The following is a 12,852-nucleotide window of genomic DNA, read 5'->3' on the forward strand; positions in this document are numbered from 1 at the left end:
TAGAACGTCTGCGCTTTGTACAAGAACTGCTTCTCTACTTGACTGTGACACACACACACACACACACACACACACACATTAGTTGAAGAGTCTGTTACACATAATTGACCTTTTCACATGGCCATAGTCAAGTACTGTAATAGAAATAAGGCTATGTTCATAAACATAACAAAATAATCATCCTCCCTCATCCTAAATGGCACTGACCGCCACTGGTATGTACTGTATGCGCCCAATGGCAAGAAAAGTACTGTAAATAAGTACTCACTTTTACTATACATTTTGTTTGTTGGCCTGCTGCCAACATACTGACTCAACTCCAACCACTTTAATAATGGAAATGGATGTAAAAAATGTATCACTAGCCACTTTAAACAATGCCACTTAATATAATGTTTACATACCCTACATTACTCAGCTCATATGTATATACTGTACTCTATATCATCTACTGCATCTTGCCTATGCCGTTCTGTACAATCACTCATTCATGTATCTTTATGTTCATATTATTTATCCCTTTACACTTGTGTGTATAAGGTAGTATTTGTGGAATTGTTAGGTTAGACTACTCGTTGGTTATTACTGCATTGTCGCAACTCCGGCAGCGGCAACTGGTCCGTACGACAACACAACTCCGACCCGCACTGCGTTCCTGTGACTTTCCTCGAGCGAGGCCGATGTCGTCCCGCGTCGATGCGTATGAACTGCGTATGAACTGAACTGTGTCATTACGCACACCTGGTCCCCATATTCTCCCCTGATTAGTAATTGTATAAGGGTGCCCTTTGTTCACCATTGTCTTGTCGATTATTGTTCCAATGTTTGTTGTGCCTGTGGGTACCTGTGCTTTGCTGTTTTTTTAAAGTACCTGTGACTAACATATGCATGTCTATATTCCCAGTCATGTGAAATCCATAGATTACAGCCTAATTAATTTATAGAAATTGACTGATTTCCTTATATGAACTGTAACTCAGTAAAATATTTTAAATTGCTGCATGTTGCGTTTATATTTTAGTTCAGTACTGTTTTCATCTCATTTCAACCAGGGTTGTAAATATTGAAATTAGGGTAAAACTTCAACTTAACTGCATTGACATAACATGACAAACAGATTGTTACATCAATCGAATTTCAACATAATCATCAGAACTATGAATATGTTGAAATTGTGTTGAAAATTCCAAACAGGAAACGGAAAAAATATTTGTCACCCTATATTCAATGGTTGAAATGATGTTGAATTTCATATTTGATTTGTCATATTTTATTTGACCTTGTTTCAAAATTGATAGTAAAATGGTATGTTTGAATCAACGTCATTGTTTCAACGTCGTGCCATCAACCTAAATAAAGAGGTATATTGAAATAAAATGTGAGGTCACAGTCCAACAATTCCTGTCTGAACATTGACTCCTACTGGTATATGAGGGGTAATGCACTTCAGTGAGAAGTCTACCATCCAGATGCCTACCTCTATGTACCACGCTTCGCAAACAAGCTGTGTTCGATTCAGCTGAGCTATCATGTCAACACATTTAAACATTGATCATACATACTAATTTGTGTAAACTACCAAAATAACTACCAAAATAACATTGAATAGTTGAAAGTAATTCCTCTAACTTTTCTTACACAAGCTGATGGGAAAGTAAATCCAGAGTGAGGTTGGATTTATGGATTTATGTGGACTACAACAAAGGACAGCATAATTTCAACTTGTAGTTAGGTATACTGCCATTCATCCAAGGTTGATTGGATCTTTGGAAATAGTTACCATTAGCCCTATACATAGGATGTCAAATTCATGATATGAATAATACACTTTTACATTTAGATATGGTCTTCTGTATGAAGGATGGTTGGTTGATTTCAATTTTTATCTGTCAATTATTAATATATGTTGGATTCATGTCTCCATCTCAAACAGACATCGAAGTGGAAGAACAGGACTAAATCAAATCAAACTTTATTTGAAGTGCATTTCGTGTTTGGTTTGATTAAGCGCTATTCTTTAAATGCAATTTTTGGTTGAGATGGAGACTTGAATCCAACATATCGATCATTCATTTGTAGACAAACTGGATATTGAATTGTAAATGCAACCCAATATCAACATTTGAAGGAGATGTATCGTCTGCTTGCATAGTGTATACACTGTACATTATGAATAACATATAACAGACAATCTATTCTTCGCAAACAACTATGGAACCTGATCATTATGTCTAAATGTGTTGACATGATATCTCAGCTCAAACGACCACAGCTTGTTTCCAAAGCTCATATACCAGTAGGAGTCACTTTTCAGAAATCGTTGGACTGTGACTTCGTTGGACTGTGACTTCACATTATATTTCAATATACAGTTGAAGTCGGAAGTTTACATACACTTAGGTTGGAGTCAATAAAACTCGTTTTTCAACCACTCCACAAGTTTCTTGTTAACAAACTACTTTGTGCATGACACAAGTCATTTTTCCAACAATTGTTTACAGACAAGGTTATTTCACTGTATCACAATTCCAGTGGGTCAGAAGTTTACGTACAATAAGTTGACTGTGTCTTTAAACAGCTTGAAAAATATGTCATGGCTTTAGAAGCTTCTAATTTACATAATTTGTGTCAATTGGAGGTGTGGATGTATTTCGAGGCCTACCTTCAAACTAACCAAATCAAATCAAATCAAATTTTATTTGTCACATACACATGGTTAGCAGATGTTAATGCGAGTGTAGCGAAATGCTTGTGCTTCTAGTTCCGACAATGCAGTAATAACCAACAAGTAATCTAACTAACAATTCCAAAACTACTGTCTTATACACAGTGTAAGGGGATAAAGAATATGTACATAAGGATATATGAATGAGTGATGGTACAGAGCAGCATAGGCAAGATACAGTAGCTGATATCGAGTACAGTATATACATATGAGATGAGTATGTAAACAAAGTGGCATAGTTAAAGTGGCTAGTGATACATGTATTACATAAGGATGCAGTCGATGATATAGAGTACAGTATATACGTATGCATATGAGATGAATAATGTAGGTTATGTAAACATTATATAAGGTAGCATTGTTTAAAGTGGCTAGTGATATATTTACATCATTTCCCATCAATTCCCATTATTAAAGTGGCTGGAGTTGAGTCAGTGTCAGTGTCAGTGTGTTGGCAGCAGCCACTCAATGTTAGTGGTGGCTGTTTAACAGTCTGATGGCCTTGAGATAGAAGCTGTTTTTCAGTCTCTCGGTCCCAGCTTTGATGCACCTGTACTGACCTCGCCTTCTGGATGATAGCGGGGTGAACAGGCAGTGGCTCGGGTGGTTGATGTCCTTGATGATCTTTATGGCCTTCCTGTAACATCGGGTGGTGTAGGTGTCCTGGAGGGCAGGTAGTTTGCCCCTGGTGATGCGTTGTGCAGACCTCACTACCCTCTGGAGAGCCTTACGGTTGAGGGCGGAGCAGTTGCCGTACCAGGCGGTGATACAGCCCGCCAGGATGCTCTCGATTGTGCATCTGTAGAAGTTTGTGAGTGCTTTTGGTGACAAGCCGAATTTCTTCAGCCTCCTGAGGTTGAAGAGGCGCTGCTGCGCCTTCTTCACGATGCTGTCTGTGTGAGTGGACCAATTCAGTTTGTCTGTGATGTGTATGCCGAGGAACTTAAAACTTGCTACCCTCTCCACTACTGTTCCATCGATGTGGATAGGGGGGTGTTCCCTCTGCTGTTTCCTGAAGTCCACAATCATCTCCTTAGTTTTGTTGACGTTGAGTGTGAGGTTATTTTCCTGACACCACACTCCGAGGGCCCTCACCTCCTCCCTGTAGGCCATCTCGTCGTTGTTGGTAATCAAGCCTACCACTGTTGTGTCGTCCGCAAACTTGATGATTTAGTTGGAGGCGTGCGTGGCCACGCAGTCGTGGGTGAACAGGGAGTACAGGAGAGGGCTCAGAACACACCCTTGTGGGGCCCCAGTGTTGAGGATCAGCGGGGAGGAGATGTTGTTGCCTACCCTCACCACCTGGGGGCGGCCCGTCAGGAAGTCCAGTACCCAGTTGCACAGGGCAGGGTCGAGACCCAGGGTCTCGAGCTTGATGACGAGCTTGGAGGGTACTATGGTGTTGAATGCCGAGCTGTAGTCGATGAACAGCATTCTCACATAGGTATTCCTCTTGTCCAGATGGGTTAGGGCAGTGTGCAGTGTGGTTGAGATTGCATCGTCTGTGGACCTATTTGGGCGGTAAGCAAATTGGAGTGGGTCTAGGGTGTCAGGTAGGGTGGAGGTGATATGGTCCTTGACTAGTCTCTCAAAGCACTTCATGATGACGGATGTGAGTGCTACGGGGCGGTAGTCGTTTAGCTCAGTTACCTTAGCTTTCTTGGGAACAGGAACAATGGTGGCCCTCTTGAAGCATGTGGGAACAGCAGACTGGTATAGGGATTGATTGAATATGTCCGTAAACACACCGGCCAGCTGGTCTGCGCATGCTCTGAGGGGGCGGCTGGGGATGCCGTCTGGGCCTGCAGCCTTGCGAGGGTTAACACGTTTAAATGTCTTACTCACCTCGGCTGCAGTGAAGGAGAGACCGCATGTTTTCATTGCAGGCCGTGTCAGTGGCACTGTATTGTCCTCAAAGCGGGCAAAAAGTTATTTAGTCTGCCTGGGAGCAAGACATCCTGGTCCGTGACTGGGCTGAATTTCTTCCTGTAGTCCGTGATTGACTGTAGACCCTGCCACATGCCTCTTGTGTCTGAGCCGTTGAATTGAGATTCTACTTTGTCTCTGTACTGACGCTTAGCTTGTTTAATAGCCTTGCGGAGGGAATAGCTGCACTGTTTGTATTCAGTCATGTCACCAGACACCTTGCCCTGATTAAAAGCAGTGGTTCGCGCTTTCAGTTTCACACGAATGCTGCCATCAATCCACGGTTTCTGGTTAGGGAATGTTTTAATCGTTGCTATGGGAACGACATCTTCAACGCACGTTCTAATGAACTCGCACACCGAATCAGCGTATTCGTCAATGTTGTTGTCTGACGCAATACGAAACATCTCCCAGTCCACGTGATGGAAGCAGTCTTAGAGTGTGGAGTCAGCTTGGTCGGACCAGCGTTGGACAGACCTCAGCGTGGGAGCCTCTTGTTTTAGTTTCTGTCTGTAGGCAGGGATCAACAAAATGGAGTCGTGGTCAGCTTTTCCGAAAGGAGGGCGGGGCAGGGCCTTATATGCGTCGCGGAAGTTAGAGTAACAATGATCCAAGGTCTTTCCACCCCTGGTTGCGCAATCGATATGCTGATAAAATTTAGGGAGTCTTGTTTTCAGATTAGCCTTGTTAAAATCCCCAGCTACAATGAATGCTGCCTCCGGATAAATCGTTTCCAGTTTGCAGAGAGTTAAATAAAGTTTGTTCAGAGCCAACGATGTGTCTGCTTGGGGGTGGGGGGTATATACGGCTGTGATTATAATCGAAGAGAATTCTCTTGGTAGATAATGCGGTCTACATTTGATTGTGAGGAATTCTAAATCAGGTGAACAGGTGAACTCAGCGCATCTTTGCTTGACATCATGGAAAAATCCAAAGAAATCAGCCAAAACCTAGGAAAAAGAATCGTAGACCTCCACAAGTCTGGTTCATCCTTGGGAGCAATTTCCAAATGCCTGAAGGTACCACGTTCATCTGTACAAACAATAGTACGCAAGTATAAACAGCATGGGACCACGCAGCCGTCATACCGCTCAGGAAGGAGACGTGTTCTGTCTCCTAGAGATGAATGTAGTTTGGTGTGAAAAGTGCAAATCAATCCCAGAACAACAGCAAAGTACCTTATGAAGATACTGGAGAAAACAGGTATCTATATCCACAGTAAAACAAGTCCTATATCGACATAACCTGAAAGGCCGCTCAGCAAGGAAGAAGCCACTGCTCCAAAACCGCCATAAAAAAGCAAGACTATGGTTTGCAACTGCACATGGGGAGAAAGATTGTACTTTTTGGAGAAATGTCCTCTTGTCTGATGAAACAAAAATAGAACTGTTTGGCAATAATGACCATCGTTATGTTTTGGAGGAAAAATGGGGAGGCTTGCAAGCCAAAGAACACCATCCCAACCGTAAAGCACGGGGGTGGCAGCATTATGTTGTGGGGGTGATTTGCTGCAGGAGGGACTGGTGCACTTCACAAAATAGATGGCATCATGAGGTAGGAGAATTATGTGGATATATTGAAGCAACATCTCAAGACAACAGTCAGGAAGTTAAAGCTTGGTCGCAAATGGGTCTTCCAAACGGACAATGACCCCAAGCATACTTCCAAAGTTGTGGCAAAATAGCTTAAGGACAACAAAGTCAAGGTATTGGAGTGGCCATCACAAAGCCCTGACCTCAATCCCATAGAAAATTTGTGGGCAGAACTGAAAAAGCATGTGCGAGCAAGGATGCCTACAAACCTGACTCAGTTACACCTGCTCTGTCAGGAGGAATGGGCCAAAATTCACCCAACTTATTGTGGGAAGCTTGTAGAAGGCTACACAAAATGTTTGACCCAAGTTAAACAATTTAAAGGAAATGCTACCAATTACTAATTGAGTGTATGTAAACTTCTGACCCACTGGGAATGTGATGAAAGAAATAAAAGCTGAAATAAATCATTCTCTCTACTATTTTTCTGACATTTCACATTCTTAAAATAAAGTGGTGATCCTAACTGGCCTAAGACAGGTAATTTTTACTAGGATTACATGTCAGGAATTGAGTTCAAATGTATTTGTGTATGTAAATTTCCAACTTCCATTTGTACCCCTTTTTGTTTAAATTGATATGACGTTGAAACCATGATGTTGATTCAAACATACCATTTTACTATCAATATTGAAACAAGGTCTTCTAAAATATATCTAATCAAATCTCAAATGAAACTATTTCAACCACCCAATATACATATATTGAATATTTGATGAAAAATATGTTTAACATTTCTATGTGTAATTTAACAATTTCAACTTGTACATAGAGTAGTTCTGATGATTATGTTGAAATTAGATAAATGTAACTACCTCTTAGTCAGGGTAAGTCAATGTATTTAAGGTTAAGTTTGACCCTTATTTCAATTTTTACAACGCTGGTTGAAATTGGATGAAAACAGTACTGATTTATGACTTATTTTCCACATTGATTCCACTTCACAGTACGTTGAAACAACCAATGTGTGCCCAGAGGGATGCCAAGCACATTCAAGACCTCTGGAATCAGGTGTTCACTTGGCAGACCATTTTATCCGAGAAATGTTTCAGGATCACAACGCATCAGGTTTGGCACAGAGACTGTATTCTGATACAATACTGGTGTGCACACTCAGTCATCTCACCTTATAGGGACACCTTGAGGAAAGAGGGTTAAGTATAGTTACAAGGACAAGACGTCTCAGGGGAGGGGAAGAAAGAGAGAGTGTGAAAGAGATGTGTGTGTTAAAGGTGTTGTTCTGCCAGTCAGCTGCCATTTTACGGCTACCTTCCCCTATCATCACCCATAATTATTTCATCTCATTGGTGGAAGGATAGTGTTTCTGTTTACTAGCCTTTGTGTACCTCCATCTGTTTGGACAAACACATTGTATATGTCTTCTCTTACCAAAGGCCAGAATTTCACCACATACTGTACTGTACAAAAGGTCACCAACTGTTTCTACATGCAGATTTGTCATTTCATTGTTGTTCTGAATTTGCCCTCTTCATCTTGTTGAAACAATCACAACGATCAATCTACTATGAGACTACAGAGCTGTACGGAATACATCTTCTTGCTATCTGTACCTCTGTCTGATAACAAGATGGATATGACAACTATTGGTTACCTGTTCTCCTTCAAGAAAATATGGAATCGTCTCAAACACAGGCAGGCAAATTATGATATTTTTTCCACTTATTGGTATTTTGACCAATCACATCAGGTCTTTCCACATAAGCTATTTTTCAGAGGGGATCTGATTGGTCAAAAGACCAATTTGTAAAAAAAAAAAAGAAGAAAAAAAGATCAGAATTTGTCTGCCTGTGTAAATGTAACATTTATGAAGACATTAAAACAGGCCATTATTCAACCCATAAAATTCCTGGCTGCCATGTGTAAATAATATGACTATGAAACTGACTGTTGTGAATTACACACTTCATGACAGGGCAGAGGTAATGCTTACACACGACACATACCATGCCATTGATAGGGATTGTTTTGGACAGGTTGGTTTTACCAACTGAACACTCATTGGAGAAATCAAGTTTTCATTAAGCAAGGCCACTGTAAGTACAGTAGTAGTATCCCATTACAGAGTGCTACTATCTTTTTTGCATATTATCAGTCATTTAGAGGCATATGTTCCATCTCTTGTTTGATCATAATAATGGTGGGATGGTCAGTATGGTTAGATGGTGGAGACATTTTCAACTGATTATAGGACCTGAATCAGGGTTATAAATTAGAGGGCTATAAATTAGATCAGGTGCACATTATCTCCTTTATAGGAGCTGGACAGTATGGTGCAATATCAGACAGCCAGCAAGCACACACTGTACTTGGATATATTTTAAAAAACAAACATTTATTAATGCAGAGAAGTCCCATTAAGACAGATTGTCTCATATATTATATACCCACATATATCATTATCATTCACATCCTACATCTCTGCCTGTGAGGTAAGACTACTGTTCGTTTACCCTTTCAAGTGCAAACATCATGCTCAAACACACCCAATCCCCCCTCACTTTGCCCAGAGCCCTATGAGTGGGGTTGGTGTCGCCTCTGTCCTTAACCAGAGGGATCTACTCCAGCAGGTACAGGAAGCAGGCAAATAGTTCAGTCCTCAGTGTGTGGTGCAAATGGAAGGACAGGCTGTGGCGACACATGGACGCATCTGTGTTCTTACAGCGGTTCCGACGGGCCTGGTGGAGAGCTTGGAACCCCATGTTAGGCCGCCGAGGGCTGGAAGACATCCCTGCTCTTTGTGTGTCGTCTTCCAGGCTCGGAGACATCCCTGCCCTATGTCTGTGTCCAGCACAGCGAGCAAGCTATGTGTGAACCAACAGTCTGTGTGTGTGACCTAGTGTGCCTGTGGCAGTGTCCCTACTCTGTGTGTGTCCAGTCTAGCGAGCGAGTAGTGTGTATGAACCGAGTGTGAGAGTGTTGTTGCTTCTGTGGTGCTGCTATGTCTGTGGATCCTGGTGTCAGGTGGTAGCCTCAGGCAGCGTGGACAAAAGGGATAGGCTAGGATCATGTTTTGAGGTGGTGCTGAAAACTGACCCCGGCTTAACGGGTCACCTGCTCTAGCATTTGGCTTGGGAGGGGTGAGAGAGGAGCCAGGGATGGAAGGAGGGGTGCTAGCTATCTGTATTAGAAGATGCCTCCTCCCTCAAGAAGAGCAGGCATGCCGAGTGGTATTTGAGCTTTCAACCCACAAATACCAGAAGCGCACAAGACTGACCCTACATTCACCCGGCACTTACAGCCGTATAATGTAGCAGTTATTTTTAGCAATGTCTTCTCATGTTTGTATCTATACATAGCCATAGCATGCACTGCATATGCAGTGTTCTTGTCTCAAGAAGCCTAATTTACACATTGAGTGATAAGTCATTTAAATGTATGTTAGACCATGCATGCACTCACTCAACAACATGTCAATATTTATTTATATTTAAAGCTTTGAATAGAGACATTTGGACTTAACACATGATAAGGCACACCCGGTCCAAAACTCAAACTGTTTGACATTTCTTTTCTGCCTATAGTCAGATGCTGAAGCATCGCCCTAGCCTCTCAGTTTTTGTTGTCTCTGAACTTCTGGTCCAGATATGTGTCAGTTAGTCTGACTTCATGTCTCCAGGGAAATCCCCAATGTGTACGTGTCACCATGCTCAATCAACATTTCAGATCCCAAAAAGAAGCACTATCGTCCCTCGTGAGTGTCAACATACTGTACATAGCCTTTAATAATGACTTGGATGTTGATGCACCATGATCTGCAGAGGAAATCAGAAAAAGAACAAGTCTGCATGGCCAATCCTATGCAAATTCCTTTATGGTAAATAGTATCAAACACTCCTCCTTAAACACTCCTACATATATTTTACAGTAAGCTAGTCTTGGCCAGCACATAACCGTATGTACATTGGCAAACTGTAAACATCGCCCATCCTTTCACTCACTTCAGTTGACTTTATAGTAAAAGGCAATGTGTTGCCCATAGAATTCACATGTTGTCCAACGCCCAGTAAATTCTGTTTCAACCAGAAAGTAAATACCAGTGTAGCATTCTCGCCGACGGATTCAAATTTCAGAGTGATGACATCACCTGTCACTTCAAAAGGCTAAAATCAGCTAGCACAAGTTGTGCAATCACATGTTCTGTCCCTTTAACACGTGCTGTCAATATTAATGGCTTGTTGACTAGACTGTTCAGACTGTTAAGATGATAAAGGGTTTACAGTATAACTCAACTATATCTCATTTTCTGTACCCTTCATATGTGCAATCATTATTTATGGACTTCATTCATTCAGACTGTTGAATTGTTATACACAATGTATCTTAATCAGAGTCCATTCCAGTGTAATAGTCAGATATGAAAATGGATTTGAATAATTCATTTTCCCTAGCTCTGAGCTGTTACATAACATTTAGCCACTAAGTTCACATATTTACATCCTGAACTGTACGGTCCATTGTCAATGTCACCTAACCCTGTGACCTCAGTGACCAGAACCTTCTGTTGGTACGTCCATCATGTTAGCTACGCTAAAAAAACTACGCTAAAAAAACAATCAAACACAGCCTTGAACTTAATAAAAAAGGATTCAAATAGATCACCAGCTGGTTACAAAGGAAATGGTCTACAAATAGAAGATGTTTCCTTAGAATAAAGGAAAAGCACTAAATTTCACTGATTATAAAAACTGAACAAATCAGATCCAACAAAAGTGTGAAATTGAAGAATCCATTACCTGACTATGTCATACCAGAGACAACATAATGCATGTTGTTCCTGCATGAGGTCCCTGGCTGGAACAACATATGTGGACATTGGACAATGGATAACATACAGTATCTGATAAACCCAATCAACGGATAAACAAACCTGAAGTCACCCACCTGTATGTAACTGTATCCCTTTCCAGCTGTACATGTTCTCTTCCATACCTACAGATGGCGATAAGTTGCTCTCTTGTCCGCATTTCAACGTTCTATGCTTTTTCTCTAATTTTCTGCTTTGCATGCTGGGATGACAGTCTCACCCTAGCAACACAAAGCAAAAACATAAACGATGAGAACTCTACATTTAGCTAACAAATCCAGTCGTTCTGTTGAAATTACTGTGAAAGAACATTTTATATGAGTTTTCCATTATTTCCGAAATGGAAAAATTGCAAGCAGAAGATGCACGGTATTTGAGAAGGTAACGGTTGAAAGCAACTAACTAGCAGCTAACGTTAGCTAGCCAGGGGCGTATTCATTACGCCTATTCTGTAGCGAAACGGAACGAAAAATGGGGAGGGGCCTACCGGTCATGGCAAGTAGGGATGCAGCTTTTGTTAAATTAACTCAATTCAATTTTGGGCGGACATTTTAGCTAATTCTAACCCTTTTCCTAACCGGTTACGTTATTATCGTAAACCTGCTGTGTAAGTCAAATTTGACAGAAGCTGAATCCCTTCTAGCCATTGCTGCACCTACCTACATTTTTCCAATAGAAACTCTTGTTTTTGTTGAAAATGCAACTGTTTGGAATAATGAGTACACCCAAACTATGGCTAGCAATCAGCTGTTATTGAAATTTAACAACGTGACAATTGTCTTAAAATAATTTTAAAAAATACATATATTTAAGTATAGGCTTCAAACTTACTGTCTTGCTAACAATTTAGTGGTTGAAACTAAATGTTGTAAATCAAAACCGGTTTATCATCCGATTTTCCTTCATGTGACACTTGGCCATTTATCTAATTCCATAGGAAAGTGAAAGGGGGGAGTTTGGATGTCCACCCGACAGAGAAAGCCCTCATCGTTCAGTATGAGTTGGAGGCAACTATCCTCGGTGAGATGGGAGACCCGATGGTTGGGGAACGCAAGGAGTGTCAGAAAATGTAAGCATGGGTCTAGCTACACACATGCCTGATGTTTGCTTAAACATCAGACTGTAACCATGGGTACCCCATGGCTATTCAGTATGAAAGAGTCTGCCCAAAAAAGAAGCAAGAGTCACTACGAGCCAGAATGTTGAATTTACACTTTACTGGTTTTCCGTGTTGTTGGTCATTTTGACGATTGGAGATGGATATAGGGTATCCACAAGAAATTGTTGGTTACTCATTTTTTTTTGTGGTGCTTTTTGCGGTGCTGGTAGGTTCTGTCACTTGTATTTTCAATTACTTAGATTGCTCATGATGCAATATATGTAAACAATAGCCGAATGTAACCGAACATAGTCGACCAAATCACGTTTCTTCACAATCAGCTGGAAGTGTTGGTCAGCAGATGGCCTCGGACAATGTTCGGGCTGTGGTTTGGTTAGGCTTGGCCATATTGGGCAAGTGTTTGTCACGTGCGAAAAACCAATATACAGACCAGTGTACTGAAGGTCGGGTTGATAACACTTCCCTGTGGATATTTTGTCTCAGATTACCTCTGACATAGGGCCAAAATCAGCAGACAACAGGTAGAGTAAGTTGAAATGAAGTTTGTTCAACATTCTGACTTGTAACAGGACTGTTCAGGAATGCTGAGCCTACATGTTAGAGACGAGAGTAAGTATTTCACTCTAGGATTCTAAAAGAGGCTAACCTAACGTAATTTAATGTT

The 12,852-nt window shown here is 41.2% G+C and overlaps 1 protein-coding gene across 3 annotated transcripts in view; it reads left to right on the forward strand.

The window, feature by feature from the left end:
• The first annotated feature begins 11,310 nt into the window (after positions 1-11,310).
• LOC112250912 (kinesin-associated protein 3) overlaps positions 11,311-12,852 on the forward strand; it is a 53,131-nt gene continuing 51,589 nt past the window's right edge. For 2 of the 3 annotated variants that reach the window (XM_024421456.2, XM_042321651.1), the window contains exons 1-2: positions 11,311-11,449; positions 12,006-12,137. In XM_024421456.2, coding sequence (XP_024277224.1) covers positions 11,409-11,449; positions 12,006-12,137 — 173 coding nt within the window. In that variant the 5' untranslated portion in view covers positions 11,311-11,408. Of the gene's footprint in view, positions 11,450-11,598; positions 11,676-12,005; positions 12,138-12,852 lie in introns of those variants that run through there. The other variant, XM_024421466.2, reaches the window with a different exon arrangement.

The sequence above is a fragment of the Oncorhynchus tshawytscha genome, linkage group LG01 (genome assembly GCF_018296145.1).
Source record: "Oncorhynchus tshawytscha isolate Ot180627B linkage group LG01, Otsh_v2.0, whole genome shotgun sequence".
NCBI lineage: Eukaryota > Metazoa > Chordata > Actinopteri > Salmoniformes > Salmonidae > Oncorhynchus > Oncorhynchus tshawytscha.